Source organism: Pituophis catenifer, unplaced genomic scaffold (assembly GCF_029215685.1).
Source record: "Pituophis catenifer annectens isolate HBS135680 unplaced genomic scaffold, rPitCat1.0.hap2 SCAF_1, whole genome shotgun sequence".
NCBI classification, from domain to species: Eukaryota; Metazoa; Chordata; class Lepidosauria; order Squamata; family Colubridae; genus Pituophis; species Pituophis catenifer.
Genome location: NW_027256881.1, coordinates 351,389,927 through 351,410,253, shown reverse-complemented (window position 1 = coordinate 351,410,253; position 20,327 = coordinate 351,389,927). Strand labels below are relative to the sequence as shown.

At 42.1% G+C, this 20,327-nt stretch overlaps 1 protein-coding gene across 1 annotated transcript; it reads right to left on the bottom strand.

The window, feature by feature from the left end:
• On the bottom strand, window positions 1-17,965 carry LOC139313017 (vomeronasal type-2 receptor 116-like). The gene is made up of 7 exons (XM_070938327.1): window positions 17,828-17,965; window positions 16,639-17,355; window positions 15,675-15,893; window positions 4,953-5,123; window positions 2,840-3,058; window positions 2,162-2,291; window positions 1-905 (listed from the first exon to the last, which is right to left on the bottom strand). The coding sequence occupies exons 1-7, from the start codon at window positions 17,963-17,965 to the stop codon at window positions 1-3; spliced, it is 2,499 nt and encodes an 832-aa protein (XP_070794428.1).
• Window positions 17,966-20,327: the final 2,362 nt, after the last annotated feature.

Here is a 20,327-nt window from a genome sequence, read left to right as displayed (position 1 = left end):
TTAGAAACTCTTGTTCCTTACTATATTTTCTCTACAATTCAGATCCGGTCTCAGCAGAATAATGTAACATTTGGGGAAAAAAATACAGGCCAAGAGAGCAGCTCCAGAGGCCAAAATGGAGAAGATCTCCACAGCCACCATGGACTTCCCTTTGGTGCTCAGGTAGGTTGGGAGGAAGGTGATCCAAACACTGCAAAAGACCAGCATGCTAAAAGTAATGAACTTGGCTTCATTAAAACTATCAGGCAATTTCCTAGCTAGAAATGCCACTGTGAAACTGACAAGGGCCAAAAGTCCTAGGTAAGAGAGGACAGTGTAAAACATTGAAGCTGAGCCTTCCTTACATTCCAAGATGGTCTCTCCAAACAAGGAGTAAAAGTCCCAGTTGGGAAACGGAGGGGAGGTTTCCAGCCAGAAAGCACAAAGGACTGCTTGGACCAGAGGACAGGCTAAGACAATGGAGTTGGTCAGTGGTTTTCCTAAGAGTTTCCTTGACCTGTTTCCAGGCTTGGTGGCCATGAAGGCCAGAACCACCATGATAGTTTTTGCCAAAACAGAGGAAACTGCAAGGGAAAAGAGGATGGCAAAGGCAGATTGTTGGAAGAGACAGGTGACCTTCCCTGGTTGACCAATGAAAAGGAAGGAGCAGAGGAAGCAGAAGAGGAGGGAGGCCAAGAGGATGTAGGTGAGGTCTCGGTTGTTGGCCTTGACGATTGGAGTGTCATGATGTTTATAGAAAATCACCAGGACTGCAGAAGTGATCACAGAGAGGAAAAGAGTGAGAAAAACTAAGGTGTAACCCAGGGTCTCTTGATAGGCAAGGAAGTGAAGCTTCTTGGCAATGCATTGGTCCTTGTCCTTGTTGGGATATTGGTCTTCTGGGCAGGGTTCACAGTGAGCTGCATCTGAAATCAAAAGTGTTTGTCTAAGGATTTTAACTACCATGAACATTATCCCTCCCACAAAGGTGATAGGTTTGTTGCCTTTCTGCTGGTGACCTACCCACCAAGGCAGTGATGAAATAATCCCCTGTGTTATTTATGGGGCATCAAAAAGAAAAAATCATCCTTCATTTATGATGGTCCTGGGGATAGATTAGCCAGAGACAAGGATTTATTCAGTTCCAGCTATCCATTCACTGTGCACTTTCATGAGTCATGTGGCTTTCAGTTTGAGATTGCTGCCTGATTTTTCTCCCATTTTATAATGGAACCCACAGAAGAGAGACAGATCTGTTATCCATGAATTCTGGTGTTTTGCTGGTGTGAACATTATCCCTTAACCTGATAGCCTTAATGTCTCTGCTTTGTAGGTCAAATCTGTTCATTCAGTCTTTTTTTGTCTCCCTCCTGCTCTATCAAAGAGACATGAATAGATGGATCTCCTCTTTCTCTGGCAGGTCTATTTCCTCAGAGGCTGATAGAGATGCCAGAAGAAGCTCACTCTAAATGATTAAATAAAAGCTTGGACCAAATGCCCCACTTCCACTCAGGAAATGACTGAAAGTTGGTTTCCCAATTAGATGTGAAAGTAGAAGCAGAAATGGAAGTTGGGGGACTCATAATTTGTGCCCTCAAACTATCCTTGCTGAGGGTCGGGAAAGATGGCCTCTGTGGCCAGGGCAGTTTAAATGTTTAAACTGAAAGGTTCTATTGAAAAGTGTGAGTGCATATCAATCTTATAAAAAATGACCACAATAACAAAAGAAATTGAATTAATGAATGTCTTCCTTGATCCTGGAAGATTGACATTAGTTGTCTGCTCTTTATCAAGATTGAACCGCTTTTGAAACATTTGAGTCTTTTCACTATTCAATTTGCCAAAGAACTGAGAGGGAAGGGTGAGAAAAAATGTAGACGCCCCAGAGACAGACAATGAGAGCCAAGAACCTACCAAGGCCACTGCTGAAGGTGTCTGACAAAGAAGCGAACTGTTCTTAAAAGAAAAGGACAATTCATAATTGGACAATGTGAACAGCCAGGGGTGGAGAGAAGGATAAGATATTGTTTAACCATGTAGCCTTGTGTGGGAAAAACCAGAGCTGGTTTTGATTCTTCAGTACCAAAATGGTGTATCCAATAAAGTTTTGCTTTGGGGATTACAAAGTTCCTGATAGTGTCTCCTTTTTTTGGGTTTGCTAGTCGGACCGTTGACATTCTACCTGTCTGATTAGAAATGGATCCTTCTGGACAAGGGTCACATTGGTAGCAGCAAACCTGCTTGCCCTCTGGAACTCTTCTCCTCTCTCCTGCCTGGCATCTCTTCATGCCACACCTGGCAAAGGGCACCTTCTGAAAGACAAAAGAGAAACACTTGAGATGACTTAAGCAATCAAACTGCTGCAGTCATTCTTTTTTCCATTCCTATTCCCCTTCATTATTCCTACTTCTATGTTCAGATTCTCTTCCAAAGAAAAAACTTTTCTACTGAAATATGGAAAAGCTCCTGTGGGATTCAGGCCAGTGGCACTTCTGAGACACCCATGGATTTTGGAGATTGGAACTGGGATCTCAGCCTGCAGAGGAAGGATTGTGACTGAACCATAGCATTTCTAAAAGAAAGAACCACGAGGATACAACTGAGTGGAAATGATCCATGGAAATCACTGTTGCTTTCTGTAATTGCATCCTGCGTTTCAAGCAGATGTTGCTCCCTAGCCTAACCCTTTGTGGAATGCCACAAATCAGACCTCAAAGATGTTACCTGCATAGCAGATTTATCACCATATGACTGCCATGATTTTTGACTCAATTGATTATTTTTAACTTAGAAAGATATTCTACATATCAGGAAGAGAATGAATCTATCTCTCAACTTACAACATTTCCATTCAGCTCACCTTGGTGGCCCAGATGATTCCATCAGAGTTAATGGGGAAATCTTGGCCTGGGGGAGCCTCAGGATTTACTTGCCCAACTTTTATGGGGATAAAAGATCTATTGGGGAAGAGAACCCAGTTGAGAAGATCATAACGAGCAGATCCCAGTCCATCTTCTGAGAAGGAGATTTCATCTCCAGCATTGTTGTTGAAGTGGACATTGCTCAAATAGGCAAGAGTCTGAAAGAAAGGAGACCTTTAGAAATAGGAGTATGTGCGCTTGAGCTACAAATGAGACATTGTGGTTTCTATCACAATATGATTGCCACCTTGAGAAGATGGGATTATGTTTGAGAAGCTAGTTCCATCTCTTGGTAGCAATCTGAGAAATCAAGCAGGTTGAACTCTGAAACTAAGTTTTCCCTTTATCATTGGGCATCTTTCTCTGTGCTGTGGTTGTCATAGAAATAGAATCACAGTATTGGAAGGGACATTGGAGGTATTCTAGTCCAACCCCCTGATCAAGAAACAGACCCTCTACAGTTTTAGACAAGTGGCTATCCTGTCTCTTCTTAAAGGACTCCAGCAATAGGGCACCCACAACTTCTAATGGTAAACCCTTCCTTAAGAAATTTCTCCTAAGTTCTAGGTTGCTTCTCTCCTTGGTTAGGTTCCATCCATTGTTAATGAGAAGCTGTTTTCACACAAGTTGTGTAGCACAACAAAGGGTAAACTAAAAAAAAGGGCAGTCTAAAATGAATTGGTATGGAAGTACGCAGACATTTAATCAGTAATTGAAGAAATTCATATGGGGAGCTTCCGATCTAAGAGTCTGTGGACTGAGTCAAAAGCCATAGAAATTACCTGCCATGACTGGACATCTGAGATCCTCTTTCCAAGCCTCATCATGGTCAGGCGAACTCTGGATCTATACATTGCATGCAAAGCGTGTGCCAGAGCATAAACAGCATTGTAAATATTGTAACTTTCACCTGTCATTCTTTTTTCAAAAGTGTAATTGGGCAGATTCTGCAGATTCTCCTTTCCTGTACATTGTTTCACTCCCTTTGGAGGGATCTTTCCTGATTCATGGATCTTGCAGCGAAAGACAAATTCCCACCATACAGGGAGAAAGAAATCTCCTTGGGGGTTGAAGGGGTCTAAAGAAAGGAGGAAGTGGCTGAATTCTGAGACATCACCGGAGTGGTCCCTAAAATGCAAGGCACCATGAAAAAGCTTTATAAGTTGAAATGATTTTTCAGATTCTCCTATGCCAAGTTTCCAATGGGAAGTGAAAATACAAACTTTCTTAAACGATGTTTTTTTGAATCTTTCAAAAAAATGTACTGCCGCCATTAAACTGCAAGTAAAAGCTAAGTCTCCAAATATAATAAACACTTCCGCTTTAGACAAGGTAGGGAAATTGAGAATAAACTTGTCCTGATTGATTTGCATATTATCCAATTTCATCATTAGAGTGAAGGCCAGGCAGATCTCCTTCTCCTGGAGAATTGGTGTCAGAGTTGATACGAAACGTTCTCCCCTGTCATCTTCAGGGGCCACCAACCCTACCCAGTTCCACTGGAAATAGAGGAGCAGCTGGACTACACCCACATACTGAGGAGATTCCTTGGGATTAATCCGGAAGAAGGAAGGATAAACTCTTCTCTCCCCCTGAGAGAACTCAAAGCCAACACCAAGCTGGAGAAAAAGAGATTCTTTTTTCAAAGACAAAGTAAAAGTTTTATGTTGACTTTAGTAGTTAACATTGTGTGGTTGATGGCCCTCAAGTCAGGCTGACTCACTTTGACTGGCAAACATCATCTTCGTCCCTTCTTAGCCATTTTTATTGGTTGTCAGACGAGAAGAGAAGAGAAGAGAAGAGAAGAGAAGAGAAGAGAAGAGAAGAGAAGAGAAGAGAAGAGAAGAGAAGAGAAGAGAAGAAAGCAACAATCTGATATAGAGAATAAATGGCACTTAAATGATGGCTACCCATTAATAAAGAATGAATTAAGAGTCACAAGCTCATTATATGCCCCCCCCAATAAAAAAAACTACTTTTAGTTTCATCTTGGCTTCTGTGTGTATTTTGATCTTTGTCTATTCCATACTGTATCCAGGGGAGCTCTCTTACCTGTGGGACCTTAAAGATGCTGAAGATGGAGGCCATCAGCCTTGAGGACTTGGCACTGAGATACCCAATGACGGACAGTAGAGTGTCCTGCAGGTCACATTTGTATCCTGGAACCACTTGGTCTCGTGAGGAGAGCATGGAGAGGCTGTTTAAGGAAATAAATATCTCCCTCTGGAAATGGCAGTAGATGTGGAAGCCAAGGGTTATGTTGGGGAGCAGAAGAAAATCCTTATTGACCTGGGAGACAGCAAACATCAATGCAAGGAACTGCTGGTAGTTACTGGTAATGACTCTGTAGTGAGAAAAACATTGGAGAACATTACATGAAAGCTTTTGCATAACTGTAGAATTTGCTTCACTTTTTGGGGAGACTTTTAAGGGCAGAAACTTCCAAATTTCATTGGGTTTGGTTTTTTTTTTTCAAAGGATTTCCCTTGGCTAAACTTGGATGCCTTTGTGAGAAAGGAGACAAGCCTTCCCATGGATAACATGGACTGTTTTATACTCTCTATCATCCCTGCCATATTCACTTTGCTGCAGTGGCTGTAATCCTTTCCAACTGCTCCACTTTCAATGTAATTATTTAAGGTCTCTCTTGGAGCAGCTTCTTCAGGTGTGTTAAAGATTGCTGAGGACAGGACTACAGTGGGGGTCACCTCATAGATTTACTGAAGGCTATTATTCATCAGCAATGCTGATTCCAACACTGAGAGGGATTTTTGTAAATCCTGAACACTTGAAGAGAGTTGAGCTTTTATTGGACTTTTCTATCAGAAGTTACTATTCAGATTAATATTATAATTTAGTTCTTCACTAGGCCAGCACAGTTCCCCTCTTCATTTTTGTTGATTATCATCTTCCTGATGAGGAGATTGAGAATTCCAGCCTATTGTAAGATCTTGCTAATTTAGCGAGGAAAGCACAACATGTTCACTATACTAAGACAGTACAAATTACTAGAAGTATTTCTGAAAGGGATCCCAGAATTTAAAGCAAAGAGGACATTTATCTGCATGTTTCCTTTCCAGCTGAAACTTACCCATTCTCGAAAACAAGATTTAATCTATTAAAGTCTAGAACAGGAGACTTTAAAATGGTTCCCAAGGGCAAAATTCCACCAATGATGAGATCACCTGGGCTATAGTACTTGTCCTCTAATTGGATATATTTCCTGAACACACAAATGGTTTGCAGCCTCTTCGCTGTAGTGGGAGCCAGGAAGAGCATCAGAAGCATCAGAAGTATCATTGACTCCTGCCCTGTCATTCCTATCACCTTCCCTCCTAGAACAGAAATCAAGGTTTATGCAGAAATTGATTTGAAGGTTGCTCTTGAAATCTCCCCAGAGCTTTATCAGATCAGACACCACCTGTGCCACCTGGAGGGCACCAGGACAAATTAATATCAACGATGCTTCCTCTTCCTTGTGTTTGGGCTGTGACCATAGAGAGAACAAAGTCATGTGAGTCTCTTCAAACCCAGAAGTGAGCTCTTTGAAAGGCAGGCTAAGGGGACATATTCTGACCCCATCCGGAAAACTCAGATATATATTTTTATAGCTTGAAAGTTTTTGTATCTAGAAATCCACAGGGGATACACTAAGAATTACTGTACTTCTGATAATTGCAAGGAAAGCAACTCTTTAGCAACAGTTTCTCATACACCAGAAGGGAAAAACATGTTTGTGTTTCTTGTAATGCACAGAGCAGATGGAGCCCTGGTGAAGTTTTGTATTTGACTTCCATGAAACTGACCCACTGCATACAAGATGGAGTTTGGTCTGTGCCATAGTTGGTCAGCTAGTATGAGTGCTAATGAGGTTTAGTGGCACATGAGAAGCAGTTATACCCTTGTATATCATACCCTTTAGATGAACTTTGGAAGGAGCAGGATGAGGGCAGTGCATCCATTCTGGTCCAATGTGACCTCTTGTAGTCTTTAGAAGAACTAGACCAAGGACAGTTTTTTCCTGAATGCCATCACTCTGTTTAACAATTAATCCCCACAACGCTATCAAATAATTTACTAAGATTGTATTACTATTATTCTTCTCTTCCTTACTAATTTCTATCTCTTTCCACTTATTACTATAACCATGTTTCTTGTATCTTTCAATTTATATTGTTTTTATTTGTTTCCTATATTATATTATATTATATTGCTTTTATTTGCTTTTTATTTGATAGCTTATTAGTAACCTTCTCACTAAGTGTTGTATCTTTTTATACTTGATGAATATATTTTATTCTCCTTATATACACTGAGACCATATACACCTAAGATAAATTCCTTGTGTGTCCAATCCCACTTGGCCAATAAAGAATTCTATTCTATTCTATTCTATTCTATTCTATTCTATTCTATTCTATTCTATTCTATTCTATTCTATTCTATTCTATTCTATTCTATTCTATTATTTAATATCATCAACTGCAGGAAATCAAGAGTCCAGATGACCCAAAGGAATATAGAATTATTGTATGGTAGTGGTCTCCACATGAACCCGAATCTGAAGCAGATTTTTCACTAAATAAGAGTCAACAGATTTGGGTTGGGCTTAAATCTCTTGGGGACTTGTGGTGAATGGAGTGTTTGACCCCTCCATCAGGCTCAGCCTTGTCATTGCCTATATCAACTCTGGTTTCCATCTCTTTTGGCTCTCTTATAGGCCTTGACAGTCTTTAAGGAAGATGATCAGGACTGCAGATGAGATACAGGGACAAAGCAAGAGATACAAAATTGGATCCCAGGGTCCATTGATGGACAAGAAGTACAGCTTCTTGGGTATACTGTTCTCCTTGTTAGGGTACTGGACTATTGGGCAGAAGTCACACCAAGCTGCAACTGGATTCACAAGTCTTTGCTTTAAATATTTCAGGGCCAACTGTACTTAGCAAGGTCCTTCAGACACCAATTGGAAGTTTCTCTCTTTGACTTTCACTGAATGATCATAAATGTTTGGACCAAGTGCCTCCATACATTCATGAAACTTATTTGCTGGTGACAGCATACTCCTGGTACATGAAGTAGTGATCTACAATTGCTGCTGAACAATTTTGCAGATTCTGTTATGCTCTTCAGTTTATTGGCCTAAACAATGCTGAAATAACTTTACTAGCCTATGCCAAATACTAAGCCCATAAACCAGTGGTTCTCAACATTTTCTTTACCATGGGCCCCCTTCAGATATCTTATGAGGCCATGGACCATGGCTAGGGACCTCCAAGACTTAACTCAAGATTTACATCATAACATTTCTTCAAGCCTTCATAGACCCCTTTTTATGATGCTGTGCCACCCCAGGGTCATCAGATCACAGGCTGAAAACCACTGCTGTAGGCCAAAAATCAATGAGGTTGACACCCACCTGAAACTTCACCTACTGTGGGGGCTTTTTGCAATGCTGCATAGACCACATGAAAGAAGTAGAATGGATCACTTTGTCAAATAGCTGCATTGTGCAGTTACCAAAGTGGCCACCATTTTCCAAGTGGCCACAATTGAATGGGGTTGCTGGTCGCTGTTTCCAAAAATCATGCTGAAAGTGTTTGCAAAGTGAAACTGTTGCAACAATTATGACTTCAGCTTTTGTATGCTTTGCAAACCTGCAAATGTTGTCAATGTGGATAGGTTGCAAAGTTACTTTTTCATTATCGTTGCTCAACAAGGACTATTTGTAATCCTTGTGTGGATATTACAACTGCTTAATGCTTCAGGCCCCTCCCTCCCAAAACCACTATAGGATGAAATGCAGGACCGAAAACCAATAATCAAATCTCATGGCAGTTTTTATTGTCAACAGTGCAATTGGTATATATCCTGTCCAGAAATTAGTGGGAGAAGCTCTTGAAGACAGAAGGATGTACTCATATTTATCCATTTCAGAAAGGAGGAGAAAATGATAAATGCATAAGTAATAGATGATGTAAGCAAACCTATTCATAATTAGGAAACCTCCAGTTCTTTCCCCACCCTTCTATTGTTACTATCTTCAGCAATGAAAGTTTCTCTTAATAAAAGAACACATCAATTACGTTGCCATGGACATTTTGTTAAAGTTGATTGAAAACCAGAGAATTTGAGTTGGCTATTTTAAGGGCCAATTCACACATATTCCTCCTATGTTTCTATTTCTCACATGAGAAGCCATCTGGAGGAAATGGAGATGTTATCCTAATCATACCAATTGTGCACTACCCAGGACTGGTGGTTCTGCTCAAAGTCAGTCGGTGACTTCCCATTTGGACACCTGCAATGTGGCTTTCTTTGGCAGTGGTTTGTTCTCTGAGCTTCCCCTCAGAAGTAACTGCCAGGCTACTGCAACCCCTGGGAGTAACAATAGCTCAGAAACCCTCGTTTACTCAGACAAGAACTAACAAAGATCAAAGACAAAATAGGGAGAGAAGACAGAGCCAACGTAATATACAAAATCAATTGCAACAACTGCAACCAGTTCTATGTCAGATGATCAGGATGACAACTGAAAACCAGAATTCATGAATACCAGCTGGCATTCAAGTCACATAACCAGGAGTCCCTGGTCTTGAGCCATGTTGAAACCAAAATGGTTTGACTGGGCCAAAAGCTGAATTTATTGGCTATGCCAAAACCCATCATGTGCACAAATCCATTGAATCCTGACACTCTACAAAGGGGTTCATCAATAAACACCTTGACTTAGAACCAACTTATGTCCCTATAAGAAACCAGACCATCCAAATAACTAATGAACGACAGAACTGACCACCTCCTCACCAGTTTGTGCTACACAAACAACCAGTCATGCGACCAACTGACCACAATACCACATAAGGCCTATATAAATGGAAGAGAAACCTAACAAGACACTTAACACAAAGTCCCACTGAAGATATTAGCTAGCCAGGTAAGGAAATGTCCAAGAGCTAAATGGGAAGTTTGAAGAACAAACCATTGCCACAATCTAAACCTGAGCTATGAATATTCTCTACTATTTCATGCATTTGGTCCAAAATGAAAAAGTCCTCACAATTTGGGCACTTCTAGGTTCACCCATATTAGACCTTGTTGCATAAACTGCAGTGGCTCCCAGGTTCCTCCAAGGCACCATTCAAGGTGATGACTATCACCTTTAAATAACTGCATGTCACAGGACTGGGTGATTTTCACATGCCTCCTGACATGAGTTAGGAAGCAGGAATGACACTCATGCCATGGATTACATTGCTAGTAACATATACTCATTAAGGAAATTAGATTGTGATCCTGGGTTGAATTATTCCTGGCAGACTCTCTGTGCACAAAGATCTTGTAGAGCACCATGGCTTAACAAGGAAGCCCAAGAGATGAAATGTCACAAGAGATGATAACATACTGCATACAGTTATGACATACTTTGCTCATCCATCTGAGGAAAATTCTGCCTGACATTGATGAGGAAGTATAGCAGATCTGGATGTGAGGAGATTTTAAACTCTACAATTTCAAAAATCATTGAATAGTGGTAGGCAATTCTATAAAGCCTCAGATATCTAAGGAAACAACCATTTTGCTTAAAAATACTAATACTGAACACATCCCTTTAAAATACTAACTTAAAAAATCAACTAAATTAAAAGGTATAAAATGAGAAAATTTCCTCCTTGTAATAATAAACACATCTTTATGAACAAGCTTCAAATCAGGGCACTGGACATCACTGAGGACACTTTGAAAACATGATAAACAAAGACTGGAGGATAGTTGCTGACCACAGGTAAATTGTAATGTAAGGTCCGGCCTCACCAGTCTTCTCAAGAAAGCAGAACTCTTGAAACAATTATCATTTCAAAAGGAACTTTTATTGAAAGACAGTGATAGCAAAGGAAATGTAGGCAGGATCTGAAGTTTCCCACTCAAAGCGTTAGGCTAAACTGCTACAAGCAAAGCCCCTCCCAATGTCCAGTTTAACATCCCAAGGTCTGAAAATGTTTTGAGAACGTCGGGTAGAGATGGTGATAACTGTCAACACCCAGGCGCCTCAATTTTGCTTTCTCCGGTGGTAAAATAAAGCAGATGGCTCAAAGCACATTCCTTTCCCCCTCCCTATTTCACACAAGGTACAGCAAAGCAAAGCAAACGAAACCCTGCACAAAGAATCCCACCCAAGCCTCCCCCTCCCACCAGAATGGCAGTGTCCCAATAGAGATCTATAGAACCTGACGTGTAACCAATTACAACACTTGAGAAGGAATTCTTTAATGTATAGATTCCTCCTTTTTCTCAACACTTTTTTTTTATAAAAAAAGAATCATATTCTAAACATACCACCAAGAGAAAAATAAATGAGACCCCCCATTGCATTAGTTAGAAATTCTTGTTTCTTACTATATTTTCTCTACAATTCAGACCTGGCCTCAGCAGAATAATGTAGCATTTGGGGAAAAAGATACAAGCCAAGAGAGCAGCTCCAGAGGCCAAAATGGAGAAGATCTCCACAGCCACCATGGACTTCCCTTTGGTGCTCAGGTAGGTGGGGAGGAAGGAGACCCAGACACTGCAAAAGACCAGCATGCTAAAAGTAATGAACTTGGCTTCATTAAAACTATCAGGCAATTTCCTAGCTAGAAATGCCACTGTGAAACTGATGAAGGCCAAAAAAGCTAGATAGAAGAGGACAATGTAAAACATTAAAGCTGAACCTTCTTTACATTCCAAGATGATCTCTCCAAACAAGGAGTGGAAATCCAATTTAGGAAATGGGGGAGAAGTTGTCAGCCAGGTGGCACAAAGTATTGTTTGGACCAGAGGACAGGCTAAGACAATGGAGTTGGTCAGTGGTTTTCCAAAGAGTTTCCTTGACCTGTTTCCAGGCTTGGTGGCCATGAAGGCCAGAACCACCATGACAGTTTTTGCCAAAACGGAGGAAACTGCCAGGGAAAAAAGGATGGCAAAAGCAGATTGTTGGAAGAGACAGGTGATCTTCCCTGGTTGACCAATGAAGAGGAAGGAGCAGAGGAAGCAGAGCAGAAGGGAGACCAGGAGGATATAGGTGAGATCTCGGTTGTTAGCCTTCACGATTGGTGTGTCATGATGTTTATAGAAAATCACCAAGACTGCAAAAGTGATCACAGAGAGGAAAAGAGCAAGAAAAACTAAAATGTATCCCAGGGTGTCTTGATAGGCAAGGAAGTGGATCTTCTTGGCAATGCATTGGTCCTTGTCCTTGTTGGGATATTGGTCTTCTGGGCAGGGTTCACAGTGAGCTGCATCTGAAATCAAGAATGTTTGTCTTAGGATTTCTTGAGCAACTACCATGCATATTATCCCTCCCATATAAATGGTATGAGTGCTGCCTTTCTGCTGTTGACCTACCCACAAAGGGAAGAATGAAAGAACCCACAGTTCAATTTATGGGGCATCAAAAAGAGCAAATCATCCTTCATGTATGATGATCTTGGGGGTAGATGAGCCAGAGACAAGGATTTATTCAGTTCCAGTTGTCCATTCACTGTGCACTTCCATGACTATTGAGGCTTTCAGTTTGAGATTGCTGCCTGTTTTTTTTCCCCCATTTTATAATGGAACCCACAGAAGACAGACAGATCTGTTATCCATGAATTCTGGAGTTTCGTTTGTGTGTACATCATCCCTTAACCTGATATCCTTAATGTCTCTTTTTGTAGGTCAAATCTGTTCATTCCTCCCTCCTACTCTATCAAAGAGACATAAATGGTTGGATCTCCTCTTTCTCCAGAGGTATATTTCCTCAGAGGTTGATAGAGATGCCAGAAGAAGCACCCTCTAAAAGAACAAATTAGTGCTTGGACACATGCCCATTTCCTCAGGAAAAGATTGGAAGTTTGTTTCTCAATTGGATGTGAAAGTTGAAGCAGAAATGGATGTTGGGGACTCATAAATTGTGACCTCAAACTATCCTTGCTGAGGATCAGGAAAGGTGGCCTCTGTGGCCAGGACAGTTTAGATCTGTAAACTGAAAAGTTCTATTAAAAAGTATGAATGCATATCAATTTTATAAAAAATGATCAGAATAACAAAAATATATTGATTTAATGGATGTCTACCTTGATATCTAAAAAATTTAGATTTGAAGTATGGTCTACCTGTCTGATTAGAAATGGTCCCTTCTGGACAAGGGTCACATTGGTAGCAGCAAACCTGCTCACCCTCTGGAACTCTTCTCCTCTCTCCTGCATGGCACCTCTTCCTTTCACACCTGGCAAAGGGGATGGTCTAAAAGGTAAGTATTTGAAATTACTTAAGGAATGGACCTGCTGCATTCATTCTTTTCCCCATTCCTACTTCTATGTTCAGATTCCCTTCTAAAGAGATACATTGCCACTGTCTATCAGAAATATGGAACAGCACCTAAGGGATCCAGGCTACTGGCATTACTGACACACCCATGATGGGGGAGATTGAAACTGGGGTTTCATCCTGCAGATGAAGAATTGTTTCTGAACCACAAAATTTCTAAAAGAAAGAACCACGAGGATACAACTGAGAAGCAATGGTCCATGGAAATCACAGAGGTTGCTCCTCTGTCCTGGTCCTATTAGATGTCTCAGTGGCTTTTGATACCATCGACCATGGTATCATGCTGCACCGTTTGAAAGAGTTAGGAGTGGGGGGCACTGTATTGCAGTGGTTCTCCTCCTTTCTCTCCGACCAGTTGCAGTCTGTGTTGGCAGGGGAGCAGAGGTCGACCCCGAGGCACCTCATATGTGGGGTGCCACAAGGGTCGGTCCTCTTTTATTTTTTTATTTTATTTTATTTTGAATTTGTATACCGCCCTTCTCCCTGAGGACTCAGGGCGGTGAACAGCCAAATAAAAACATCAAATACAAATATTAAAATACAGTTAAAAATATATATAGATTTGGCCCCATTAATTAAAACGATAAACAAAACAATTAAAAACACTTAAAAAGAATTAGGCCAGCCCGGCTTGTTGGAAAAAGAAGGTTTTAAGGGCTCGGCGGAAGGCACTGATGTCATGGATTATCCTTATCTCTGGGGGCAACTGATTCCAGAGGGTAGGTACCCCCACAGAGAAGGCCCTCCCCCTGGGGGTCACCAGCCTGCATTGTTTGGCTGATGGCACCCCGAGGAGGCCCTCTCTGTGGGAGCGAACGGGTCGATGGGAGGCCATTTTGCCCCTTCTGTTCAACATTTATGTAAAGCCGCTGGGCGAGATCATCCGTAGTTTCAGGGTGGAGTACCATTAGTATACTGATGATACTCAGCTGTACATCTCCACCCCGGATCACCCCAATGATGCCCTTGAAGTGATGTCCTGGTGCCTGGAGGCCGTGCGGATCTGGATGGGGAGAAACAGGCTCAGGCTCAACCCATCCAAGACTGAGTGGCTGTGGTTTCCAACGTCCCGATATAGTCAGTTGGTGCTATCACTGACTATTGGGGGCGAATCGCTGGCCCCCACGGAGAGGGCTCACAACTTGGGCGTCCTCCAGGATTCACGGCTGTCTTTAGAAGAGCATTTGACGGCCGTGACCGGGAGGCTTTTTCATCAGGTTCGCCTGATTCGCCAGTTGCGTCCCTTTCTGGATCGGAACTCATTACGCACGGTCACTCATGCCCTCGTCACTTCCCGCCTGGACTACTGCAACGCTGTCTACATAGGGCTCCCCTTGAGAAGCACCTGGAGGCTCCAACTGGTGCAGCGTGCGGCCGCGCGGATGGTTATGGGAGCAACATGGAGCTCCCATGTAACACCTCTCCTGCGCGAGCTGCACTGGCTCCCGGTGGTCTTCCGTGTGCACTTCAAGGTCTTGGTTACCACCTTTAGAGCGCTCCATGGCTTAGGATCTGGTTATCTACGGGACCGCCTGCTGCCACCAGTAGCCTCCCACCGGCTGGTACGCTCTCACAGAGAGAGGCTCCTCCGGGTGCCGTCAGCCAAACAATGTCAACTGGCGGCTCCCAGGGGGAGAGCCTTGTCTGTGGGGGCACCTACTATCTAGAACGAGCTCCCCCCGGAGATATGGAGGATCCCAGATCTATGCCCCTTCTGCCGCGCTCTTAAAACCTTTTTATTCCATCAGGCTGGCCTGGCCTATTTTTTCCCTTTTTAAAGTGCAAATTTTAATTCGTTATTAATTTATTGGGGTGTTTTAAATTCATCTTCGGCCAAATTGTTTAATTTGGTTTTATTCTGTTTTTAAAATTTGTATTTATGTGTTTTTATTTTGTGGCTGTTCACCGCCCTGAGTCCTTCGGGAGTAAGGCGGTATACAAATCAAATAAACTAAACTAAACTAAACTAAACTGTTGCTTGCTGTAATTGCATACTGTATTTCAAGCAGACGTTATTCCCAAGCCTAACCCTTTGTGGAATGACACAAATCAGAGCTCAATTTCATTCAATGTAAAGCATATTTTTTTACCAAATGACTGCCATGATTTCTGATTCCATTGATAATTTTTCAACTTAGGGAGATGTTCTGTGTTAGATTGGATGATGGAAGAGACGGACACAGCTCTTTCAGTAACAACAGCTCTTTATTAGGAGACCAGAACAACCAAACAACCTGCTTGCCTGGCAGTGTCCTCCTTTATAGAGGGCTGTCAGACGGCTTAACCAATCAGGTCCAAGTATTTTCCCGCCATTTTGGAGAACCCGAGTGAAGCCTATAGCTCACTCCTTATATGGTACATAACATTCTGCATCTCAGGAAGAGAATGAATCTTTCCCTGAATTTACAACATTTCCTTGCAGCTCACCTTTGTGGTCCAGACAATTCCATCAGAGTTAATGGTGAAATCCTGGCCTGGGGGAGCCTCAGGATTTATTTGCCCAACTTTAATGGAGATAAAAGATTGATTGGGGAGAAAAACCCAGTTGAGAAGATCATAACGAGCAGACCCCAGTCCATCTTCTGAGAAGGAGACTTCATCTCCAGCACTGTTGTTGAACTGCACATTCCTCAAATAGGGAAGAATCTGAAATAAAAGAGACCTTTTGAAATAAGAGTATGTGGGCTAGAACTACAAATGAGACATTGTGGTTTCTATCACAACATGATTGCCATCTTGAGAAGATGAGTTTATATTTGAGAAATTAGTTCCATCTCTTGGTGGCGATCTGAGGAATCTGGTGTGTTGAATTCTGAAACTAAGTTTTCCCTTTGTCACTGGGCACAATTTCCAACTCTAAGTTGGAAACTTCACTATTCAGAGAGGTCCAACATTTTAGTCATTGATGGAAAAAATTCTGGTGAATTTTAGACCAGGAACACATTCGGACCATGTTGAATCTTGCTATGTGCTGTGGTTGTCATAGAAACAGAATCACAGTATTGGAAGGGACATTGGAGGTCTTCTAGTCCAACCCCCTGCTCAAGCAACAGACCCTCTACAGTTTCAGACAAGTGACTATCCTGTCTCCTCTTAAATGACTCCAGCAATGGGGTTCCCACGACTTCTAAAGATAAACCATTCCTTAAGAAATTTCTCCTCAGTTCTAGGTTGCTTTTCTCCTTAGTTAGTTTCCATCCATTATTAATCAGAAGCTGTTTTCACACAGCAAGCTGAGAAGCCCAACAAAAGGTAAACTAAAAAAAAAGGGCAGAGTCTCAGATGAATTGGTATGGGAGCATGCAGACACTTAATCAGGAACTGAAGAAATTCATACGGGGAGCTTCCGATCTAAGAGTCAGTGGACTGAGTCAAAAGCCATAAAAATTACCTGCCATGACTGGACATCTGAGATCCTCTTTCCAAGCCTCATCATGGTTGGCTGGGCTCTGGATTCATGCATTGCATGCAAAGCGTGTGCCAGAGCATAAACGGCATTGTAGATATTGTAACTTTCTCCTGTCATTCTTTTTTCAAAAGTGTAATTGGGCAGATTCTGCAGATTCTCCTTTCCTGTACATTGTTTTTTCCCCTTTGGAAGGATCTCTCCTGATTTATGGAACTTGCAGCCAAAGACAAATTCCCACCATGGAGGGAGAAAGACATCTCCTTGGGGGTTCAAGGGGTCTAAAGACAGGAGGAAGTGGCTGAATTCAGAGACATCTCCGGAGTGGTCCCTAAAATGCAAGGCTCCATGCAAACGCTTTATAAATTGCAATGTGTGTTCAGATTCTTCCACTCCAAGTTTCCAATATGAAGTGAAGATACAAACTTTCCTAATTGATACTTTCATGATATCTTCAAATAACTCTAACACCCCTATTACAGTGAGAGTAACAGCTAAATCTGCATAAAGAATAAACACTTCTGCTTTAGACCAGGTGCGGAAATAGAGAAGAAGGTTTTTCGGAGTGATTTCAATATTATCCAATTTCAGCATTAGAGTGGAAGCCAGGCAGATCTCCTTCTCCTGGAGCATTGGCGTCAGAATTGAGACGAAACGTTCTCCCCTGTCATCTTCAGGGGCCAGAAGCCCAACCCAGTTCCACTGGAAATGCAGGAGCAGCTGGACTAAACCCACATACTGAGGAGATTCCTTGGGATTAATCTGGATGAAGGAAGGATAAACTCTTCTCTCTCCCCAAGAGAACTCAAAGCCAATACCGAGCTGGAGAAAAAGAGATTCTTTTTTCAAAGACAAAGTAAATGCTTTATGTTGACTTTAGTCGTGACCATTGTGTGGTTGATGGCCCTCCAGTCAGACTGACTGACTTTGAATGGCAAACTTCATCTTCTTCCCTTCTTAGCCATTTTTATTGGTTGTCAGAAGACAAGAGAAGAAACCAACAACCTGATACAGAGAATAGATGGCACTAAAATGATGGTTACACTTTAATAAAGAATAATCTAAGAGTCACAAACTCATTATATGCCCCCCTTACTTTTAGTTTCATCTTTGGCTTCTGTGTATGCTTTTGATCTTTATCTATTCCATACTGTATCCAAGGGAGCTCTCTTACCTGTGGGACCTTAAAGATGCTGAAGATGGAGGCCATCAACCTTGAGAATTTGGCATTGAGATCACCAATGACGGACAGCAGAGTGTCCAGATTGTCACATTTGTACCCTGGAACCACTTGGCCTCGTGAGGAGAGCATGGAGAGGCTGTTTAAGGAAATCTCAATCTCTCTCTGGAAATGGCGGTAGATGTGGAAGCCAAGGGTGATGTTGGGGAGCAGAAGAAAATCCTTATTGACCTCGGAGACAGCAAACATCAATGCAAGGAACTGCTGGTAGTTACTGGGGATGAATCTGTAGTAAGAAAAAGTACAGATAGAGGAAAGCTTGTGCATGGCTGTAGAATTTGCTTCACTGATTGGGGAGAACTTTGAGGGCAGAAACTCCCAATTTTCTTTGGGTTTGCCTTGGCTAAACTTGGATGCCTTTGTAAGAAAGGAGACAAGACTTTCCATAGATATTATGGACTGTTTTATGCTTTCTATGATCCCTGCCATATTCACTTTGCTGAAGTGGCTAAAATCCTTTCCAACTGCTTCCCTTTCACCGTAATTATTTAAGGTCTGTCTTGGAGCAGCTTCTACAGGTGTGGTAAAGGTTGCTGAGCACAGGACTACAGTGGGGGTCTCCTCATAGATTTATGAAGGCCATTATTCATGAGCAATGCTGATTCCAAATCTGAGAGGGATTTTTGTAACACCTGAACACTGGAAGAGTGTTGACCTTTTATTTGAATTTTCTACCAGAAGTTACTAGTCAGATTAATATTATAATTTGACTTCTTCACTAGGTCAGCACAGCTTCCCTCTTCATTTTTGTTGTTTTATCATCTTCCTGATGAAGAGATTAATTCAAGTTTATTTGAAGAGCTTGGCATTTTATCGAGAAAAGCGCAACATGTGAACTACACCAGGACAGTTCAAAGCACTAGAAGAAGTATTTCTAAAAACCGTCCCTGAATTTAAAGCAAAGAAAATAATTATCTGCATGTCCCAGCTGAGACTTACACATTCTGTAGATGATGACTCCTTTTATTAAACTCTAGGACAGGAGACTTATAAATGGTTCCAAAGGGCAAATTCCCACCAATAATGAGATTACCAGGTCTACAGCAGCTTTCATCCATCTTGATATAATTCCTGAGCACACACATGGTTTGCAGCCTTTTTGCTGTAATTGCAGCCAGGAGCCAGAAGAGCATCAGCATCAGAAGTACCATGACTCCTGCCCAGTCATTCTTATCACCTTCCCTCCTAGAACAGAAATCAAGGTTTATGCAGAAACAGAATTGAAGGTTTCTCCTGAAATCTCACTGGACCTTTAGCAAATCAGACACCACCTGTGCCACCTGGATGTCCCCAGGACCAATTTATATCAACAATGCTTCCTCTTACCTCTCTTTGGGCTGTGACCATAGAGGAAACAAAGGCATGGGAGTCTCTTCAAACAGAGGAATGAGTTCTTTACAAGACAGGCTAATGTGACACCTTCTGCCCCCCATTTGCTGAACTCAGAGATAATTTTTAAAGCAGGTTTTATCCTGGAAGATCTTTGTGTCTAGAAATCCACAGGGGATACACGAAAAATGACTGTTCTTCTGATAATTGCAGGGAAGAGCCATTGTCCTATCCCCTTAGTAACAGCTTCTCTTCATGCAGCAGAATGGAAAACATGTTTGGGTCTCTTCTTGTAATTCACAGAGCAGATGGAGTCATGGGGAAGCTTTGTTGTTGACGTACATGAAAGTGATCCCTGCACACAAGATGGATTTTGGTTTATGCCCTAGTTTGGTCAGGTCATAGGAGTGCTACTTGGGAATAGTGGCACAAGGCATAAATGTAATCTGAGGAAGAATCTCAGGATATTAACTGCAATTTTTTGGGCAAGACTTGAAAATTTCTGTTGCTGTAACCTAAGGGTAGGAATTGTCATCCGGGTGTCTCTTTTGGTCTTTTGGGGTGCTGCTCCCCAAATTGTCATGTCTGAATTTCTTTTCTTGAAGATTCATTCACAGGACCAGTTGGAATTGTTGCCACTGTACCAGCCTTCCTGCTGCACAGCAACCTCCATGTCTGAGCCTCTGGAGGGCATTTCACAGTTGACTGTGGGGTTCCCCAGACTTATGGTCTTGAGAAATGTCAATATGCCATCCCTGGGGCTGCCCTTAGAGGCATCTCAACATGGCCACCATCCTTCTTGGCTCAACTCAAAGCAGACCACTTCCAATGGGATCTGAGGAGGAGCTATCCCTGTCCCCTTTGTCCTGGCCAGATCATGGCCTGATGGCTTTGAGGTTGTTTTATGCTGCCTCTGTCTGCAGGGAGGCCACATCTATGTGACCAGTCCACTCTTAGTGACTGATGGGGTGCCAAAGGGAATTGAGGATTATACCACAGGCTCTGCTCCATGGTCCTTCTGAGGCCTTGGCCACTACCTGGAATAGGAAAGCTACTGAGGCCTTGGAAAGGATCAATCACATGCAACCTCTCTTGGTCCATTGTT

Excerpts from the sequence above, each read along its gene's own strand:
- LOC139313017 (XM_070938327.1), bottom strand. The coding sequence starts at position 17,965 with ATGCTCTCCTCACGAGGCCAAGTGGTTCCAGGGTACAAATGTGACAAT. Across the intron at positions 17,356-17,827 it reads GCATCTTTAAGGTCCCACAG|TGGAACTGGGTTGGGCTTCT; the intron begins GTAAGAGAGCTC and ends CTGCATTTCCAG. Across the intron at positions 906-2,161 it reads ATCCATTTCTAATCAGACAG|ATGCAGCTCACTGTGAACCC; the intron begins GTAGAATGTCAA and ends TTTTGATTTCAG.